Source organism: Sarcophilus harrisii, chromosome 1 (genome assembly GCF_902635505.1).
Source record: "Sarcophilus harrisii chromosome 1, mSarHar1.11, whole genome shotgun sequence".
Classification (NCBI taxonomy): domain Eukaryota; kingdom Metazoa; phylum Chordata; class Mammalia; order Dasyuromorphia; family Dasyuridae; genus Sarcophilus; species Sarcophilus harrisii.
Genome location: NC_045426.1, coordinates 667421485 through 667443537, shown reverse-complemented (window position 1 = coordinate 667443537; position 22053 = coordinate 667421485). Strand labels below are relative to the sequence as shown.

The window sequence follows — 22053 nt, the reverse complement described above, 5'->3', positions numbered from 1 at the left end:
TAGAAACATTAAAAAACGATTAGCTTTGGTTTGCTGGATGTTTTATGTTTGTGATCCTCACACGCAATCTTGGGAAGTAGGTGCTATTGTTATTTCAATTTTAGAGAGTGAACTTAGAAACGGGCAAAATTCCTTAACTAATGTATTTGAACTCAGGCCTTACTGACTCAAAGTAGCTACCTCATTGTTAGTACTAGAAAAATCTCCGCCTTCTCAGTTTGAAGTGGTGTGGGAAGAGCCAGCTTGGGAGCCAAGAATTCAAACACTGTCTCTGCCACGTAGGACAGATCATTAGCTCCTTAATGCTCGAGGCAGGTTTCTGAGACTAAAAGTTGTAGAGGTGCCAAACCAACTTTAGCAGTAGAATTTTCTCATCATTGATTATTTTTCTTCATTCCATTGCTTGTAGCAGTGAAGTCATAGATCCAATTCCTATCTTATGCTGCTGTTACTTGAATGGTATTAGCTCTCTTCAAATCAAATATTTGTTTTCTATTTACTAAATTATAAAGGATGAAACTCAAAAGTGGTGGTAGTAATTATATCCTTGTATATTAGGCTTTCATTGCTTAGAATTGAGGGGGATATCTATTTGCCCGATTGAATTTAAAACAATAATGGCTTAACTGGCATCTATCAACAGTTGTATCAAACTCAGTAAAAATTGGTTTCAATCAAACTGTTTCCCATTACAAAATAATTCTCTACAATCCTCCTAATATTTCTGTCTTGATTTTTCAGCACTTAAGCTCTGAAGTTAATGAATTTATTTTTGTTCCTGGGATTATCTTACTTGAAGTTGCTTGATGCAAAACTTGAAAGGACATAAAAGAAAAGAATTTTACATCATACTAAACTAAAAGCGAATAACAAACCTCTCTACTTTTTAAAGTTTTGTGATGTGTTTCCTTTTTTAGTTACTGTGGCATCCATGATCCGGCTTGCGTGGTTTACTGCAATACTAGCAAGAAATGGTTTTGTAATGGACGCGGAAACACTTCTGGCAGGTAATTCATCAAAACATGCATGGTTCTTTAATCAGATTTGTATTTAGAACTGTATGGAAGTGATGGAGTGAAGTATAATAGAAAATCATGTTAACAAACCTGGCCTTTTTTCCCTCCTGTGTGACTGGTTTAACTTCAAACAGATGGTGCTATGTGAATGCCTTCATGTATAATGACCAGATTCTGGTCCATCAAAGAAAAGTTCATTAACATTTACTAGAAAGTACTATATTTTAGTTTGATATTTATCATACATATGCAAGACCTGTATCAAATCTAATCAAATTAAGTTGCTTATTTTGTTTGGGGTGATATGAGTGTTTTTTAGTACTTAAGTTGTGCAAGCATAGGATGTAACCTTAAAATTTAGAACTCTATCAAATTCTAAAGTTACTGCCCATTTTGGATTTCTTTTACCAAAGGAAAAAAAAAAGTAATGATCTTAATGCTTCTTAGGCTTCACCTTTTCCTGTATGCTTCATTCTCATCCATCAAATGCAATAAATAGTGCATTTATTGCATTTTTGTTCCTGGGATTATCTTACTAAAGTTTATTATCCCAATTTTATAAATGTGGAAATAGACTGAGAGTTTGACTTATCCTTCAGCTAGTAAGGGGATGGAGTGGCACTTAAGCACAAAGTGACTTTGAGGGTCAGTGATTAGTGTTTTTCCCCACTATAACAATGCTTTTCATGGTGAAGCAGCTAAGTAGAGATCACTGACTTTGCAGCTAAGATGATCTGAATTCAATCAGGCCTCAGATTAATTATGTCACCCTGGCCAAGTTACCATCTCCGCTGCCTCGGTCTCCTCAACTGTAAGATGGGGATAATAATATCATCAGTCTCCCGGGGTGGTTTATGAGGATCAAATCAAAGAATTGTAAAGTACATGGCACACAGTAAGTTCTATGTAAATATTTACTCCCTTTCCCCTCTTAAACCTTGTGTAGCCAGTATTTAACCTGTTTAAATTTTTCTTCTGCAGTTCACTTTGAGGAAAGAGGCAAATGGGAACCAAAAGTCCTACAAGCTTCTGACATATTCCTGAGTATACGTTCATTATGTCTAGACTTCTGCACTTTCTGCATCTATAGTACTGTGTAATCAGATTCTGGTCTAGAAGAACAACTAATTAGAAAGATTTTTCAAGAACAGGACTAACTAGAAAACTAGAATAGTCAGTGCATCCCATTCCTAAGCATTTTGACTGACTAGCGTTTTGCTATATTTTATCTTCATCACTTCTCTGTTAACCTTCACTCCCAGGAACACAATGAATTGGACAAGCCAGAAATTGACCTTTGTGCAGGCAGGCAGGTGTTAAAGGGGCGATGTACTTTTAAAATTTGTATCTTTTCACCATTGAAAAACCACATGAGCTCTCACTTTGGAGTCTCTTGACTCTTAGTTGATATCTGATCTTAACAAGTTTGGTCATCTGGTTCCTTAGACAATAATTAGAAGCAGCATTGTTAAGCTCAAATGCCACAGCAAGTAATTAGGGATAAGCTAACTATAAAAAAGCATGTGCAGTTGGGGGGATAGGGAGAGAAAGAGTCACAGAAATCAGGACAAATAGCCACCTTCCTTAGTTTCTAAGGACATTCGATTATATTGTGTTCATAGAAAAAGGAGGATATAAAAGGTTATAAATATTTTGCCAGATGTGTTTAAGGTAAAATAACATTTTTAGAAAGATTTTTTTTAAAATTCTTTTTAAATTTTCAGGTGTCTAGATAGTTGTTATATGGAACATCTCATTCTCTGATGATGCTAAGATGAGTGAGATGTTCTTAAGTACCTGCTAATTGACCATAAATATTTCACTTCTAAGTGGGAAAATTAGAAACAATCAACTTGTGTGTTTATTCTTGGTTTTCAACCATGCTTTATTCTGTCCCGATTTCAGCCACATTGTAAATCATCTTGTAAGAGCAAAATGCAAAGAAGTAACTCTCCACAAGGATGGACCCTTGGGGGAGACTGTGCTGGAGTGTTACAATTGTGGGTGTCGGAATGTGTTTCTCCTTGGCTTCATACCTGCCAAAGCTGATTCAGTAGTGGTACTCCTCTGCAGGTAAGAGAAAAGACTTTATTAAAAGATTATCCAATCCTTCTAAAATCTGCAACTCCTGTCTCAATTCCTATTTCCTTGTTGATTCCTAGCTCTTCTCATCACAATTTTGCCTCAGTCAATGCAATTATATATATATATATATATATATATATATATATATAATTTTTAATTGTTTCAAGTGTTGAGGTTAATTCATCCCATATCTCTCCTTTCACTCTCTGTGTGATTAAGATTGTGAGCTTCATTAGGATAGGAAATGTTTTTATTCTTTTTAGCTTCTCAAATACTTAAATTGTCACAGATTTTTTTGGGGGGGAAGGGGATGCAAGAATACAATTCTGAAGGAAACTCCTACTGAAATGATTCATCCCCTGCTCTATACTTTAGTCTTAGAGAGCTATCTGGGGCATGAGTGGTTAAGAGCCCTGCTCAAGGTGTGTGCTTAATAGATGTCTTAAGGGCAAACAAGTGAAATTTGACCCTATATATATAATGGGCTTTGCCATGGTTTATGAGAAGGGACAGTGGGTAAAAGATAAAAGTTCAGATACAGCTTCTGTATAAATTTCTAGATTTTACTTCAAAAATATTGTTTAATTTTCTTTCCATACAACTACAATAAACTTTTTGAAGATGGTAGGCATTATACCTTGGTTAATCTCCCACAGTACTGAGCAAAAGTACATTGGATATAGATGAATTTTAAAAATTTGTTAACCTTTTTTTTTTTTCTGTGTAAAAGTTTGCCTGAGGTGAAAGTTTCTTCTCTGAATCTTCTCTATTCACCTGTGAGATTCTTTCACTCCACCCCATAGTCTCTTTTTTGAGTTGTCATTATGAAGAAACAGTGACTATCTTGGCTAATCTCAAAAATGTATCTGTCCAATTTTAAGGCTTCTCATAACTTTTGAAAAATGAAAAATCTACATGTGTTAGGAAATTTATAATTGAAGATTTGAAGTAACAGGCCAATTTTTGGTCAGAGCACATAGATAGTGGACAAGGTCCTATTTAATTTGTTAGATAAACTCCTAGCATTTGACCCATGAATGCATTGTCCTTGTAATTTGGATTTTGTAGGCAACCCTGTGCCAGTCAGAGCAGCTTAAAGGATATCAATTGGGACAGCTCCCAGTGGCAGCCTCTGATCCAGGATCGCTGCTTTCTTTCCTGGCTGGTAAAGATTCCTTCTGAGCAGGAGCAGCTGAGAGCACGGCAGATTACAGCGCAACAAATCAACAAACTAGAGGAACTCTGGAAGGTATGATCTTCTCAAAAGACCTAAAATAGATCAGGGCGTCACATTTTATGTTTTGGCTACACATTGAGAGAAAAATTACTTCCTGATTGAATCTTTCTATGAATTCAGTGTGTTTTCTGGCCTAGTCACTTAGGCAATATATGGAATATCAATTATGGGTGCTACAATTCAGAAAGGGCTTTTACGATTGAGATAGCTGACACTCTTGTGAATTGTATCAAGGCAACAAGGATGAATAACCTGGAGAAGATAAGGTTTAAGGTGACATCATTGCTGTCTTCAGATATTTGAAGTATCATTATTGGGGGGAAAATGGTGGTGGTGTGCTATTCTTCTGAACACATTCTGAACAAATGAAACACCTGTGCCAACTGGGTAACCCAGGTATCCATATGGTCTTGCTTTGGTAGACTCACTGTGTCAAGGCAATTGTCCCTAACTGGTTCCCTCTCTGATTTAGCACAGAAATTATTCCAAACCTCTCTTCAAACTACTAACATTTGATAAACCAGTGTTCTTGTTACTTGGATTTTGTCGCAACTTCGTGCCAGCTTAAAGTATATCATTTTATACTTTGGGAATTGATTTCTGTCCTGCTTTCTCCCCACCCTCTTTACCTTATTTGAGAACCTTGCCTCTTTTTGAGAAAATTTAAGGCCAATCAACATGAGTTCTTCTCATCTCAAATCCCAGTGACCATCCCCCACTCTCTCATCCTTTCTTCCTATCTCAGGCAGTAAGGTAACTTTTATTGTTAGAGAGCACTCTGTCTCCACAGGTGCCCTTAACCTTTCTTCCTCCAATTCATTCTTTTTTTTAGCAGATTGCCACTTGGACCATCTCTTCTCCCTTTCTATATGCACATGGACACACACACATAGGTTTACTGTTTCCTTCAAACATACCTAAATCCATCTTCCTTAAAAAAAACAAAAACCAAAAAACAAAGAAACCTTCACTAGATCCTACTATATTATACCCTCAAGCTAACTTTTGTTTCACCTTTGCCCTGGGTTATCGGCTATGTCATGTTGCCTAATTTTGGATGTTCCTCAAAATTCTCTCTTTGAAATTATCTATTGAAATGACTCGTAGATCTATTTATTCAGTTATGGTCTCTCCATATTATCTTTAGGCTTCAGTTCATCACCAGATGCCTCTCCTAATTAAACCTTTGAAATTACGCAATTCAAAGACACAACTTTACCTTATCAAAACATTTCACTTGTTTGTCCATCTGTTTATATTTCCCATTTCCCTTCCCCCCAACCACCCTCTTCTAGACTTCCTCATTTCTGTCAAAGATGACACTATCCTTTTAGTCTCCTAGGTTTGTAATCTCAACTTGACTCCTTATTCTTCCTCTTACTCTATGTATCAATTCAGTTGCTTTCCTAGTTTTTTAGTTTCATGCCCAGTTCACTGATTGACTCTTTTTTGGTGTGTTTGGAGAGATAAATTTTCCCTAGAATCCTGCTTTGCTGAATCCCATAAATTTTTGATATGTTATCTCATTGTTATAAATTTTTAATGAAATTATTAATCCCAGATAGTTGAACAACCTTGCCATTTCCCTACTTATTTCTATGCCATCTCTCTTAGCCAGCCTCTTCTCTTGCACACACAGTCACCACTTTACTTCACACCATCATTACTCTTGCCTAGGTTTGGCCTCTTCCTTTCCTAAAGTGTAGGTATATGACCATAGAAACCCCCTACTCCATTGAGTCCTTTGGCACCCTATTACCTTGAACCCAAAATGGAAACTTATATTTAGCTCTTAGATTCCTTTCCATCCTTGCCTCAACCCATATTTTTAGCTTCATTAGAAATCATTCACTCTGTCGCTCTTAAAAGGTGCCTGCCTCATAGGTATTAAATAAGTACTTATGAGTCAAGGCAGTTAACGAAATTTACTTGGGTCAAAAGAGAGAGCTCAAAGGAAAAGTTATAGAGGAGCAAATTTCACTTTGCTAGAAAAGATGACAGAGAGAATGCTCCAGATCAGAGAAGGTACCACATTCTTTTAGTGGAGATTTTCAAGCAGAGGATGAATTGTCAAAGTCTAAAATCTCACTCCAGTGTATTGTCCTGACAAAACAAGAGAAGTAAAATGTCAGTAGCAACTTTGTAATAACCAGATTCCTGCCTTTTTTTACTGCCTATTGTTTACAGAGCATTTGGGTATATTGAACTATAAATATGATGCTTATAGTGCCATGTGATTCTATCTGACTTTTTCTTACCATCTATTTTACTTTTCCCTGTTCCTTTACTTGCATGTATCACCTGCTACAGGTTAAGAAATGGTTCCATTTGTACTTGGAAAAACCAGACAAAGTTGACTTGCTTAGAGCTTTAAGTAGTTGGGAGTGGACCATGAGGGATTAATAGGATAAATTTCTTATTAGTGTCTGGCCCAGAGTAGTCCACTAAACATTTCTTCATCATCTCTTTTATAGTAGGCATTGTGCTGTGGTCTTGGGGTATTAAGAAAGGCAGAAAAAGTCTTGCCCTCAGGGAACTCCCATTCCAATGAAGATAACATGTATATGCCTAAGCACATACGAGATACTACATATACAGGACAAAAACACTTAACAGTTGGGGAGGGGAGAGGAGTGCATGCATGCACATGCCCACATACGTGCGTGTACATCTTTATTTTCCCTTCTACCAGTATTGGGTGGGAAATTGATTTTTCATCCTTTCTGCCTAATTTCCCTCATTTAGCTATGTCAGTAGACATACTTGAGCACCTGCTCTTTATTCAGTGAATCTCAGTCTCATTGCATAAATATTGACCTTTCTCTTTTACTCCATTCTTTCCCCCTTCCCTCAGTTTTTGGAGTAAAATTCTTAAAAGGGGGAGGGTCATGTTGACTCTACCTCTTTAAAGTCTCTTGAATTCATCTTTTTTAGCATAATCCTGTTCCAGATTTCTTATCTTTGAAATACCTGCTCTCTTAACTGGACTTCTTGTCTTCATATTTATTTTCTCCAGTCCATAAAGTAGAAATTCACTGGAGTATCCAAGACCTCTCACAAACTACTTCTCTAGTTTTCTCCCACTATTTCCCTTTATATTCTTTGTGCTTTGACCAAACTATCATACAGTTTACATTCTACTGTCCCCAGCTTTGTCCTGCCATCATTCTGCCTTGCGCTTATCCTTAGGACAATATCTTTGTTTGTGTTTTTTTTGTTTGTTTTTTTTTAATTGTAATAGCTTTTTATTTACAAGTTATATGCATGGATAATTTTACAGCATTGACAATTGTCAAACCTTTTGTTCCAATTTTTCCCCTCCTTCCCCTTACCCCCTCTCCTAGATGGCAGGATGACCAATATATGTTAAATATATTAAAGCATAAATTAAATATGAAATAAGTATACATGTCCAAACCATTATTTTGCTGTACAAAAAGAATCAGACTCTGAAATAGTATACAATTAGCCTATGAAGGAAATAAAAAATGCAGGCAGGGAAAAAAATAGGGATTGGGAATTCAATGTAATGGTTCTTAGTCATCTCCCAGAGTTGTTTCGCTGGTTCAATTCATTTACTGCTCTATTAGAACTGATTTGGTTCATCTCATTGCTGAAGATGGCCAGGTCCATCAGAATCGATCATCATATAGTATTATTGTTGAAGTATAAAATTATCTCCTGACCCTGCTCATTTCACTCAGCATCAGTTCAGCACAATTTCTTTCAAATAGAATGTGAATCCCTTGGGAATGACAGTTGTTCTCCTTAACACCTTGCCTGTAGTGAGCACAAAATGTTTGTTGACTTGTACTTTATGGTATTTAACAACATTGAAATGTAATAGTAAGGAAAACAGAAAATTTTTTAAAAAAAATAATGTGCCCAGCCTTTTGAAGTATTTGACATTACAAAGAGCATAACTCTTGACATGTACATTGTTCTTTCATACAATTTTTCTAGGTGGAGTAAGAGGCTAAATCAAGAGTTCCTCCTTTTTTGTATGACACAGAATCCTTTTCAGAATGTTGCCTGCATTCATAATACTATAGAAAGAAATGTTATATTTCTTGCATATAAAAATAAAGATATAGTTCTTTTTTTCCCATCCAAATTACTATATTCTGATTAAGAACTCCTGGTCTAGATCATTGCCAGAGCCTATTATAGACTTTTTTGCTCATTATTTGATTTTTGTTGTTCATATGTAGTTTCTCTGTGTGTCCAACCAAGTAAATCTTTGCCTCAGGTAGCAGTGAATTCCTTCTCATTGTTGGAGGCTTTCAGTTAAGAACATCTGGATGACCTCTTATAGGATATATATCCTTTATTATTGGGATCATAAGATTCAGGCCTAGGAAGCTTGGATTAGGCCTATCTGGTCTTAACACTTTTCACTTGTAAGCTTCTTGAATGTCGGAACAGTTAGTTTATGGACCTATATTAATTTAAAATAGATTTTTAGTAAAAGACCTTCTGAGACTCTTTTGGTTACAATTTTTAATTAGTATATCAGGTTATGAAATCTTAAATTTATGAGAATGATTACAAATCAAGATGTCAGATTTTCAGGATGTTTATTTAAACGAGAGTGAAAATGGAATGTTGTCCAAAATAATAAATTAATTACACTGAGATATGAATGCTGAGAAAATAACCTCAAAGCTTTTTGTCTATGAAGTATAAATTAAAAGATTGTGCTTACGATTTTCCTCTGCAACCAGATTTTACTTGGGGTTTTCTTATTTAACAAGCAGAATGCCACTTAATTCATGTGGTAAAGGTTCACACTTCATGAAAGCTACTCAGTCTCTTCATGGAAAGAATCTTTGTAATTCCTAGTTGCAGATGTACATGCTATGTAATTCACAACTGTTCAGATTAGTCCTAGAGTCAAAGATCCCCTAAATTTGAGAGCTGAAAGTATGACTTAGCAATGGCTCAGATCAAGGCTCTGTGTTAGATTGTGACTTCTTGATTGATAGATGAGAAGATTCACCTTTTTGGAGTTCTAGTTGGATAACTTGTCAAGGCTTTAATTCATTTGCATTCAAATGAAAATGTGACAAGATAACTTTGTCCATTTAATAGATTTCTACACATGACTTTTTCTGTCAGCTATAGGAGAAGGTCTACTTTATTGAGATTCATAAAGAGAAGAAAATGATCATGGGAGAAAATGAGTTCTTCAAGGTTGAAGTAGTGTGTTCCAGGTGCTGGATATATAGCATTATTTATCCTTATAATCTGGAATAACTTTGCAACTCACAATACTGGTGTTTCGTTAACTTCAGAGAAACTAATTAAAGAAAGTGACAAGTAAAAATGGAGGTTGAAGAAAAATCACTAATTATTAAGATATATGTGCATTTTGGATTAGATCTTTGGATAGTCATTCACCTCTGTCAGTCCGTAGTCTGAGGCTTCTTTCCCCTTTAGGCCTGTGAGTCCTTCTAGTGCTGTCTAGAGGTTAGAGAAGATATGTTGTTCCTGAGTAATTTGCCAACTAGTAACAGTTAAGATATGTAATTCAGTATTAAACTTCCTACTCAGGCTCCTAGGATTTACAGGTCAGTTTTCTTATTTTAAGTGAAGAGACCAAGGCCTTGGGATAGAAAATTAAGTTCATATTTCAATGGCAGCATTCAAATCCAGAGCAGCATGGCTCTCTGCACCCAGTGGATACTGTCACAATGGCTTAGAGACTGTCATATTCTTTGAACAAAATAAAATAATAAAGGTTTTATGGCTTGCTGTTATTAGGAAAATTTGAGTAGAATTCACATGCAAAAAGTTAGATTAAATTCTCTATAAAGAAATATTCCATTATCTGACAATCTTTGCTATGATGTTTGTTTAGAGTTCTTATTTTAAAATTTTAAAAATGTTCTTCCTGTTTCTGTTCTGGGGGGGGGGGGGGGGGTACTGAGATGTATATAGGAGAGCATTTCTTTCACTGTCAATGTGTTGTTAATTGTGTTTGATTCTGGGGATAACCCAGATGCCATATGGCCTGATAGAAAGAGAATAAAACTTGGTGGAGAGCCCTGGGTTTTGAATCCTGACTCCAACCCCAATTAGCTAGCTGTGTGATTCTGGTCAAGTAGGTGCTGGACCTCTCTGCATCTATTGTTATATCTAGCATGATGTAGAAAAGTTACCTTCGTGGGGCTGTCTGGAGGAAGCCACATTGCAAACTTGAGCAGTTATAGGAATATGATGATGATTGATTATCCTTACAGGAAAATCCTTCAGCAACTCTTGAAGATCTGGAAAAGCCAGGTGTTGATGAAGAGCCCCAGCATGTCTTGCTTCGCTATGAGGATGCTTATCAGTATCAAAATATCTTTGGCCCACTTGTTAAACTGGAAGCAGATTATGATAAGAAACTTAAAGAATCCCAGGTAATTTGTGTGAAATATTGACTGGTTTTGGAATAGGCTTAATGGGATTTGGTTTGTTGTAGGCCAAGTTTTGTCTTGAAAGTAGAAACATGGAAACAAATAGCATAATTTTTTTTTACATTGTTTGAGTATGGATGTGTGTGTGTGTGTGTTTTTAAACAAATAGTAACTTAGAGCTTATGGTCTTTAACTTGGCACATTTCAACTAACTTACTCTTTAGTAGTAATAAGAACTTTTTAGGATCATACTATTCTAGGTAAGATTGAGTCAGAAGTAGCCTGAGAGGTGAGAAAGTATGTGAAGATTAAGAGAGCATTTTAGGGGACCAAATTCTTTAGCTTTTTACTGAATCAGTATTTGAAAAAGAAGTTCTCTCTTGGAGGAAATAATATTATTGCAACGAACCTCAAGGATGGTTTAATCAGAGGTGTCCCATCATTGGTAATCAAGTTATTTAAAGGTTTTGCTTATTGGATAAAAGCACATGTTGTCATTGGCTTTTAGAAAGCAACTAAAAGAACCCTACACTTGAACTCCAAATGTCCAATATTATAGTCTTTGCTCTTCCATTTATTATCTGTGTGACCTTGGGCAAATTACTTAAATTCTTTTTTTTTTTTTTTTTTTTTTTTTTTATTTAATAGCCTTTAATTTACAGGATATATATACATGGGTAACTTTACAGCATTAACAATTGCCAAACCTCTTGTTCCAATTTTTCACCTCTTACCCCCCCCCCCCCCCCCCCTAAATGGCAGGATGACCAGTAGATGTTAAATATATTAAAATATAAATTAGATACACAATAAGTATACATGACCAAAACGTTATTTTGCTGTACAAAAAGAATCAGACTCTGAAATATTGTACAATTAGCTTGTGAAGGAAATCAAAAATGCAGGTGTGCATAAATATAGGGATTGGGAATTCAATGTAATGGTTTTTAGTCATCTCCCAGAGTTCTTTTTCTGGGCATAGCTAGTTCAGTTCATTACTGCTCCATTAGAAATGATTTGGTTGATCTCGTTGCTGAGGATGGCCTGGTCCATCAGAACTGGTCATCATATAGTATTGTTGTTGAAGTATATAATGATCTCCTGGTCCTGCTCATTTCACTCAGCATCAGTTCGTGTAAGTCTCTCCAGGCCTTTCTGAAATCATCCTGTTGGTCATTTCTTACAGAACAGTAATATTCCATAATTTTCATATACCACAATTTATTCAGCCATTCTCCAACTGATGGACATCCATTCAGTTTCCAGTTTCTAGCCACTACAAAAAGGGCTGCCACAAACATTCGTGCACATACAGGTCCCTTTCCCTTCTTTATAATCTCTTTGGGATATAATCCCAGTAGTAACACTGCTGGATCAAAGGGTATGCACAGTTTGATAACTTTTTGAGCATAGTTCCAAACTACTCTCCAAAATGGTTGGATTCGTTCACAACTCCACCAACAATGAATCAATGTCCCAGTTTTCCCACATCCCCTCCAACAATCATCATTATTTTTTCCTGTCATCTTAGCCAATCTGACAGGTGTGTAGTGGTATCTTAGAGTTGTCTTAATAAATTACTTAAATTCTGAGCCTCAGTTTTTTCACTTGCAAAATGGAGGTAATAATAATTGTATTGCCTATCTCATAGAATTATTGAAGATCAAATCACTTAACAATAAAGTCTTTTTAATGTGTAAGGTAGTATTTCTAGGAATTAATTGGGAAACTTCATTCTTCTCAAAATCTGAATTGGCTCTGCTCTGTACTCTCCTTAATCCTATAGCAAATTTTTTTTCCTCCAGATGTCTATGGAATTTTCATAAGCTAACAGTCAGCAGTCTTTCATGTTTAGATCTACTTTATGTTTTCTTTTTTTTTTTTTTTTTTCTTTTTGGCATCCTCTCTGGTGCCAGTTCCTTGACATTTGACATTTGGAACTTGTCTAAAATTATTGCAAGTTAACCTAGAGGCAGATAAGTGGCACCCTGCATAGAGTGCTGGGCAAACCTGGCTTCCGGTACTAACCCTGAACAAGTCACGCCTTAGTGTGCCTCAATGCCTTCATCTGTAAAATGGAGATAATAACAGTACCTGACTCAGGATTGTTGTGAGGATCCAGTGTGATAACCATTGTAAAGAGTTTGTCACAGTGCCTGGCTAAATATACTTATTTAAGAAATAATGAATTTGGTGAATTATAGCAGTGGTATGGTGGAATGTGATAGCTTAGATTCTCTAGGTTTGTAATAATAATTCACGAGGTTTGAGGATGAACAAAGAATCTTGTCTTTTTTATAATTAGACCCAAGATAACATCACAGTCAGATGGGACCTGGGCCTCAACAAGAAGAGAATCGCTTACTTCACGTTGCCCAAGACTGACTCTGGTAATGAGGATTTAGTCATAATTTGGTTGAGAGGTGATTTTGAGTTTTTAAAATTTTTTTGTGACTAAGTAGCTATAAAATGTATATGCAGAGAAAAGCCTAGTTCAACATCTGTAACCTAAAAATTACCTGGGATAACAACCTGCCATGCTGAGACATTAATTGCTTTTAATTTTTTTCCCTCTCTTCATTTTCCCTTGAAGATATGCGTCTTATGCAGGGAGATGAAATCTGCCTTCGCTATAAAGGTGACCTCGCCCCACTGTGGAAGGGAATTGGCCATGTCATTAAAGTTCCAGATAGTATCCTTTTTAAACCATCCAGAAGATAACTCATGACAAGGCCGTGGAAAATGATTCATTCATGTAGGTCTAACAGAGCACAAGTCCTAGAGACCCTGGGCTTTCCTATTCTCTTATTGTTACCCAGAGATCTGTAATCTTCAGGATATTATATTTGATCAGAATGGAACGTTAATATATCTAGAGACATTGATTCAATCTTCATGGAAGCATTAACCCTAAATAGGAGCTGCTTTTCTGCAGTCACAGACGTTATTTGTCCTGATTTGCGTCTCATGTGAATTGCATTGGTACAAGAGTGATAGTTTGACTCTCCTAGCATCAGGAGAGGGAAACTCTCTACATACAAACCCTGTGAACTGCACAGACTGACCACGTCCATAGTGTTGTTTTTCATCTGTGAACATCAGTAGCACATTTCTATATTGTTTGCCTGAGTAGATGAAATTAATAGTTGTTGTTTGGCTGCTGTCCTAAGATGTGTAGGATATGACGGCTCTTTGTGGGGAGGTATGGATGGATGGACAAGCCCTGCTGAAAGGTCATCCTTTCAGAGATGGCTCAGTGAATATAGAAGCCCTCTTTTCTTCACATCCTCTTGCAGGAGTTACTGATACAAAAGTGAAGTGAACCTTACTTAGATGGCCAAAACTGTGAGTACAGCAAGAAATGACTAAGTAGGCTTGATCAGCAAAAGGAGAAGAGATTTAATTTACAGGTCCTAGACCTACAAAGTGAAGGAGACCACAGTGAGTAGGGCTAATTGTGTCCCTAAAGGAAGGGGAGGGGAGGGGAGATCAGAGATGAAAAAGATGAGACAGAGCCAGGTTCTAGTGGGGAAGAGAAAAAGTTGTTTTGATATGTGGCTTCTTTGGCAGAGAAGCATTTAGCTATAGAAGAAAATTAGATCCTTTTAACGGTCAGCAAGAAATGATTTAGTGGGAGGTAGGAGTAGTAGTCAGGGAGATCAAGACCTTGAGAACACGGGTACTTTATTGGGCAGGGGAAAGTCTTTAAACAATTTGTCTATTAAAACATACTCTCGAGGCCTAAAATGTTTCGGGGGAGTAGTGATTAATGCATCTGGATGTGTCTGAACCAGTAAAGAGGGCTGGTAGGAGACAAGATTAGGAGAAAAAGTTAGCACTGGAGCCATTATCCAAGAAGACCTGTTTGGAAACCCACAAATAAATTTTTTTTGTTATAGATAGAAACAGATTGTATTGTTTCTTTAAACAATTTGTAGTTTTGAGAATTTGTACTTCTGGTTAGAGTCCAATAATTTTTGAGTAAGTCAACTTAACTCAGATGTCCAGATTATGGAGATGAAATTGCAATTGAATTGAGGAGTAGTGTTGGAGCCCCTGTAGAAGTTACTCATAACTTCCAAGTGGATTTTGTATGGAAGTCCACTTCATTTGACAGGTATGTATTGTATGTAGTGTTGGAGTTGATCTGTTGGAATTCCTTGTTCTTAAGCTTAAATCCATATATTCTTAGAAGTTTGAAGGGCTCTCAAAGGCCATTCAGTCTAATCTATACCTAAAGAATCAATTCCATTTATAAACAACATCCCTGATGTATAAACTACTGACTTGGAGCTTACTGCATTTCAGTGGAACTCATTCCATTTTTGACCTGCTTTTTCATTGGTAGGAAATTCTTCCTAACTGAAACAAATTCTGCCTTGCTGTAATTCCATAATTTCTGGGGGATTCCCCCTCCTCCCCTTCATTCTGGTGACAGTTATCTTGGGTTTCCTGGTCACCTCTTTCTGACTCTATTCTAAATTTTCTGTATCCTTTACAAAATCTGACATTGAAAGTCTAGACAAATTCACCATCTCTGAATGCCTTCACCATGTGATTAATGGTCTCAGGATCCTACTTTGTGATTTTGGAAGCTGGTAAAATTGGTTCTGATTATAATGTCTCTAAACTCGGGTATCTTTCTTTTCAGGATGCAGAGTGCATTAAAAACATTTGCTGTGGATGAAACCTCAGTCTCTGGCTACATTTACCACAAACTGTTGGGTCATGAAGTAGAGGATGTGATTATTAAATGCCAGCTGCCAAAACGTTTTACAGCACAAGGACTCCCTGACCTCAATCATTCTCAGGTCTTCATTTTCAACAAACCCAATAAATTATTGATATCTTGGCATTTAAGCAGGAATTTAAAAATCTAAAAGAATCCTTTGCTTGGTTTTAATGAACAGCCTCTTTTTCCCCCTTAGGTATATGCAGTAAAGACTGTTTTGCAACGACCTTTGAGCCTCATCCAGGGACCACCTGGTACAGGAAAGACTGTCACATCAGCTACAATTGTCTACCATTTGGCTAGGCAAGGCAATGGGTATGTTTATGTACAATGCTTTGTACAAACGCAAATAATGATAGAATAAAGTTAAATGTCAAAGGAATCAACAGGCATAAATAAAGCACCTGTAAGCCACCATGTGCTAGACTTTGGAGGTAATAATACAAAGAATGAAACAGGCCTTTAGAGTGTGCATTTCATTATACAGTGCTTTTAGTTTTCCAAAACATTTCATAGACTTCAAAACAACCTTGAGAGGGAAAGGCTGACCGGCCCAGGGCCATACAACTGATTAACCTCCTAGTCAGTATTCTGTCCCCTGTGCCACTGGCTACCTTAGGCACTTGGCTTATTTGATCTCACATTGTTGTTGGTACAGAGTGGCAACATTATCCCTTGTGTATACTGCTCTATTCATATTAACATTTCTGACTAGTGCTGTTTGCTTGGGTCCTGTCCATCTTGTTCCCCTTTCCACCTCTCCCAGGTGAGAGTGTATTGTAGTGTCTTATAAAAGAATAGGAAATGGCGTGCTGGGCTCCAAGTCAGAAGGTGTGCTTTCAAATCTTGCCTTTGACACAAACTAATACACTGGGTGTGTCATTTAACTAAACCATAGGAAATTGTGGATTCTGCATTAATACTGTATTTCACATTCTAATAAAATAAAATCACAAGATATCTTATTTGTGTTGGTTTTATCATGGATTTGAATGATGAGACTTTTCTATTTTTCAGGCCTGTGCTAGTTTGTGCTCCAAGCAATATAGCTGTGGATCAGTTGACTGAGAAGATTCATCAGACTGGACTGAAAGTTGTTCGTCTTTGTGCTAAAAGCCGGGAAGCAATTGATTCTCCTGTATCTTTTTTGGCACTGCACAACCAGATCAGGAATATGGATAGGTAAGAAGTTGTGCATAGGCTGTGTAGAAGTTGGGTCACTCTCTAGAATGCTTCATCTGATAAAGGATTATAATGAGCCAGAATTTTCTTTTGTCTAATGGTGTGGAGGAACAGTTACTTACAAATGCTTATCATTCTGTATTACAGTATGCCTGAACTCCAGAAGCTACAACAACTGAAAGATGAAACAGGTGAACTTTCATCTGCTGATGAAAAGCGTTACCGAGCATTGAAACGCACAGCTGAGCGAGAACTGCTCATGGTAAGTGCTTTATCAGCTCACATTAGCCACTGTTAAGCGCCCAGGCTGTACTAAGCACTGGTGCTTTGGACTGGGGTATAGAGACTAAAAAGAAAACAGTTCCTGCACTAGAAGTGCTGGTTCTGGTGTGGTGAGACCAACTGAGAGGACCTTATCAACCTCACTACTGCCCAGTCACAGCACAGGCTTCATGAGAGGGACAGTTTTAGGAAGTGAACAGGTCACTAAAAATTTGGTTCTTCATAGGATCTGGTTTTCTGGACCATGACTTAATGTGTAGCAATGATAGGCTCCAGGCCACGGCGAGAGTGAGCAAGAGCACATAGTCTGGTGTCCTAGCAACTTAATTAAAAAGGCTTTAAACAGAAAAGAGAAAATAAGAAACTATAAACACAGCTGGTATACTTAGATAAACCTGGAGAGATGAGCTAACAATTATACAAAAATGTACAAAGTATGAGGACTAGGAATGAGGAGCAGAATTTAAGCTTTGTAACAATTAGAGTTATTCAGAACTCTTGAGTTCCCCCTCTCTAGAACTCTTCAGGCAAAAGCTACATGGTTACCGAAGTGTATCATAGAGAGAGAATAAACTCTCCAGGTATTGCTTATGAACTGTTTTTCATCTAAGGTCTCTTCTAACTTTGATATCATAGAATCAATTTACGTCTGCTCATTCTATAGGTGAAGCCTTTTGCCTGGTATTAGGTTTGCATTGTTTACTTGAAGTCTTATTTTCAAAACAACTAGAAACTACTTGACCTAGCCAGGGGTCCTCAAACTGCCCGCAGGCCAGATGCAGCAGCTAAGGACGTTTATCTCCCTCACCCAGGGCTATGAAGTTTCATTATTTAAAGCCCACAAAACAAAATTTTTGTTTTTACTATAGTCTGGCCCTCCAACAGTCTTGAGGGACAATGAACTGGCCCCCTATTTAAAAAGTTTGAGGACCCCTGACCTATGTGTTATGTAATTACTACTTTTTTTTTTTTTTTCATTTCTGCTCAGAGAAAGACCATTAAAGGAAAAATTATAAGGGGAGAGTACCTTAAATATTGAATATGAGGTATACAGGTTTCTTTAAAAGTTATGGGAGCTGAATGAAAGAATTTCGTTTCCTTTCTCATTTTTTCCTTTTTGATTTGATTTTTCTTTTGCAGCTTGATAATTGTGGACATAAGTATCGAAAAATTGCATGTTTAACATATATTGGATCACTTGCTATCTCGGAGGGGGTGGGAGGAAGAGAGGGAGAAAAATTTGGAACACAAAGTTTTGCAAGGATGAATGCTATGAAAATAAAAGGCTTTTAAAAATAGAAATTTTAAAATATCTGAGAATATAGTTTTGCTATTCATTTTCAAGTGAATTTAATATATTTTGTTAAGTGGCATTGAGAACTGATTTCTGCCTAGGAGGATATTGCTTAACAAGCTAGTGAGAAATTTGGGTTAGAAAGCACATCAAATGGAAGATAGAGCCGAAAAAACACACTTTTTCCCCCCAAAAGTAATACTTTTGTAGAATCTGTATTAAATTATGTGTACATCGTTGTCTAAGGGATATGCTTTTAACCAGATATGGGAGGTTTAACTTGTTTATAATTTTGTTGTTACCCAGAATGCAGATGTGATCTGTTGCACATGTGTGGGAGCAGGTGATCCAAGGCTTGCCAAGATGCAGTTCCGATCCATTTTAATTGATGAAAGCACTCAGGCTACTGAACCAGAGTGTATGGTACCAGTTGTTCTCGGAGCCAAACAGGTAAAGTAGAATTCTTTGTGAACCAAAAAAATTTTCGTTTTATTGTCAAGAAGTTAGAAAATAGGGTGCTGAATTTGAGAGTATTATTGTATTGTGTGCCTCTTTCTTGTGCATGTTCTTTGAGATGAATAAAAGTTATCCATTTTCTCTTTTCACGGTACAGCTGATCCTAGTAGGAGATCATTGCCAGCTGGGGCCTGTAGTCATGTGCAAGAAAGCTGCAAAAGCAGGCTTGTCTCAGTCCCTATTTGAGCGGCTAGTGGTGTTGGGGATCCGTCCAATCCGCCTACAAGTCCAGTATCGGATGCATCCTGCCCTTAGTGCTTTCCCATCTAATATCTTCTATGAGGGTTCCCTTCAGAATGGCGTCACTGCAGGTAAAGGAGCTTTCCATACCACTGGGGGCCAGTGAACATCACAGACAGTTAAATTTCAGATCTATACTTTTTTTCCTACCCATAGGAATTCACTCCTTGATCTTTTAGCAATTAGAAAGTTTTATATCTTTATATACAGTCCCTGTGTCAGTATAGATTTTATTTATAAATTGCTTAAATGACTTCAGATGTTTGGAAGAGTCTGTTAGCACTGTAGGGAGTCAATATGTGTCTGTGTAGGGCTAGTATTTTTTAGTAGCAAACCAATCCTGTTTAGCCCTGACCTTAGTAATGATAGAGTTCTAGACTTGAAACGTAACATATGACAGGTGGCTTCTTTCTTTTCCAATTATAGCTGATCGTGTGAAAAAGGGATTTGATTTCCAGTGGCCCCAGCCAGATAAACCAATGTTCTTTTATGTGACCCAAGGCCAAGAAGAAATTGCCAGTTCAGGCACTTCTTATTTGAACAGGTAAATTGACCTATAAGTTTTTTCCTTTAAGAAATCTATAAATCTTTGAATGTTTCTCAAATCTCATTGATAACCAATTAAACTCCCACAAGATACCTACTTATGCCCCATTCCTTGTTCTTTTATAATACTTAGTGATCTTTTGTGTGAGTTATAATACTGTATAGATCTGTGTTTTAATGCATAAATGCTCTCTTAGCCAATATCATTTACAATTCTTTTATTCCTTAGTTATTTATTTTCTAAATGACTGATGGGGTGGGGGGAGGGATCGTTTCCCGGTAGCAAAAGTGGACCTTTAGGGAGGATGTTTTTCATTGTTGGCAACAAATGAAACCAATTCCCTTTTGCATTAATCTTGCTAAAGTTAACTAGATTGATGCTTAGATGACTGGGCCTCTACTTAGTCTTTCTAGTTTGGGAAGAACCTATCAGAATTTGCCCTGGGGAGACTATTCTGAAGGATTCAGGATTCCATTCATGCTTCTCAACTGGGGGAAGGACAGGGGGAGAGTTTAGTGGAGATTATAATTGTATATATTAGGTGAGTGTATGTGTATGTGTGTGTAAACACACACAAAAATATCATATGTAGTGCCTACCAAGTAAAAATGGCCAAAATCTAATAAATGTGTTTGTTTTTTTTCAGAACGGAAGCAGCCAATGTGGAAAAGATAACTACAAAGCTCCTAAAAGCTGGTGCCAAACCAGATCAGATTGGTATTATTACACCTTATGAGGGTCAACGATCTTATCTGGTACAATACATGCAATTTAGCGGCTCTCTGCATACAAAACTCTACCAGGTATAACATAGAAATTTATCTTTTTTTTTTTCTTTCTTTTTTTTTTTTTTTTTTTTTTTTCTTTTTTCTTTTTACTGAAGCAATTGGGCTTTAGTGATTTGTCACATCACACAGCAAGGAAGTATTAAGTGTTTGAGGTCAGATTTGAACTTGGGTCCTCCTGACTTCAGGGCTGGTGCTCTATCTACTGTGCTATCTAGCTGCCTCCTAAATTTAGCTTTTTCATAGTGTCCAGATTCTATCCTGTCCTTCATTGTTTTATTTCACATGCATGTTATATCTGTCAGTAGTTTAAAAGTTCTATAAAAACAAAGGACTTGTTTTCAGTTTTGATCTTTATATACGCAGGGCCCGGACAAACTAAAGTAGTTTATACATAGTAGGCACTTAAGAGAGATTTCAAAGGTAGTATACTGCATTTCTAGAATCTTGCCAAAGCTGACCATTATATGGTGGTTCTCTTTTCAGGAAGTGGAAATAGCTAGTGTCGATGCATTCCAGGGACGAGAAAAGGACTTCATCATCCTTTCCTGTGTGAGAGCCAATGAACACCAAGGAATTGGATTTTTAAATGATCCCAGGCGTCTTAATGTGGCTCTTACTCGAGCAAGGTACAGAGAAGACTTCAACCACATACATCCATTTTATTTGGTGGGGGTCTTGCTTTATGGAAAATCATAGTTGTAATGAGAAGTTTGGAATACTTTAATTCTGGGCAGCAGTTCTATATATTCACTTAAGAAAATGTCTTGTTTTCACAGCAATTTCCAGAGTATACACCCTTAGTTGAATTTATATCACCATATCACTCCTTCCTTTCCTCCCTCCCAAGTACATCATTGCATTCTAGGAAATATTATTATTAATGTGGTCATTATCTGTTTCTTAGTTTTTGACTAGCTCTTTCTGCAAAACTAGTTTAAATTGACTTATCTAGCAACAAAACTTGTTTACTGCTTTGATTATTAAAGTAAAAAGCTTGTTTCAGAAACCTGGAACTCTTTCTTATCACTAAAGCCCCAAGCTTCTCTGACTCAATTGAGAGCCTGATATGTGGTTCCCTGGAGTCTCCTATAAAGTAATAATGATACAGTGAGCCCTGACATGGGTTAAATTTTGGTAAAAAGTCCATGGGATCAATACTGGGCTCTTCCTCAAGAGGATGCTTCTAGGTGTCTGCCACCAGTGCCCTTTGTTTGTCATTGCCTCTAGGCCTCTGGCGTTATAACCTTTTATTGGAGAAATTAGACACTTCTTCGGGTCTCTAACTTGGGATGAGCCTCCAGAATACGAGGCTTAACTAGAGTGTATGATAGATCAGCTTGTTTGGGAAGTTTTTGGGACATACTGGAAAGATGGAAAATCTGAACTGAAGCTCCTTCTGTGTCAACTTGAACAAACTGCTTGCTTTCTCTGTCCGTCTGTGAAATAAAGAAAATGGGACTAGTTCTGCTGAGGTGCTTCTAGCTGTGATCATCTGAGTCTGATAGGACGTGATGACATACTGTGTGAGGAAGTGTGAGCCTCTGTAGAGCATTCTGAGCCTCCAGAAGAGCACCATCAGGGTGATGGGGGGCCCCAGAAGGACTGAGGTTCCTGGGATAGCAGGACTGAGGCAGTTTAAAGTAATGGAACACAAAGCCAGGATGATCATTAGGGTGTGTTAGAAAGAAGATAGTTTTGCTTTTGAATTGAATTAAGTTTCTTCCAACTCTGAA

At 37.1% G+C, this 22053-nt stretch overlaps 1 protein-coding gene across 2 annotated transcripts in view; it reads left to right on the top strand.

Annotated features, from left to right (window-relative positions):
- Positions 1-22053, top strand: part of UPF1 (UPF1 RNA helicase and ATPase) — a 55397-nt gene that overhangs the window by 23204 nt on the left and 10140 nt on the right. For both annotated transcript variants that reach the window (XM_012542170.3, XM_031948175.1), the window contains exons 3-18: positions 918-1007; positions 2922-3089; positions 4170-4350; positions 10581-10742; positions 13045-13129; positions 13333-13431; positions 14748-14856; positions 15391-15550; positions 15668-15786; positions 16489-16653; positions 16801-16915; positions 18536-18679; positions 18843-19056; positions 19412-19529; positions 20179-20335; positions 20804-20946. In XM_012542170.3, the coding sequence (XP_012397624.2) occupies positions 918-1007; positions 2922-3089; positions 4170-4350; positions 10581-10742; positions 13045-13129; positions 13333-13431; positions 14748-14856; positions 15391-15550; positions 15668-15786; positions 16489-16653; positions 16801-16915; positions 18536-18679; positions 18843-19056; positions 19412-19529; positions 20179-20335; positions 20804-20946 (2229 nt within the window). The remainder of the gene's footprint in view (positions 1-917; positions 1008-2921; positions 3090-4169; positions 4351-10580; positions 10743-13044; positions 13130-13332; positions 13432-14747; positions 14857-15390; positions 15551-15667; positions 15787-16488; positions 16654-16800; positions 16916-18535; positions 18680-18842; positions 19057-19411; positions 19530-20178; positions 20336-20803; positions 20947-22053) is intronic.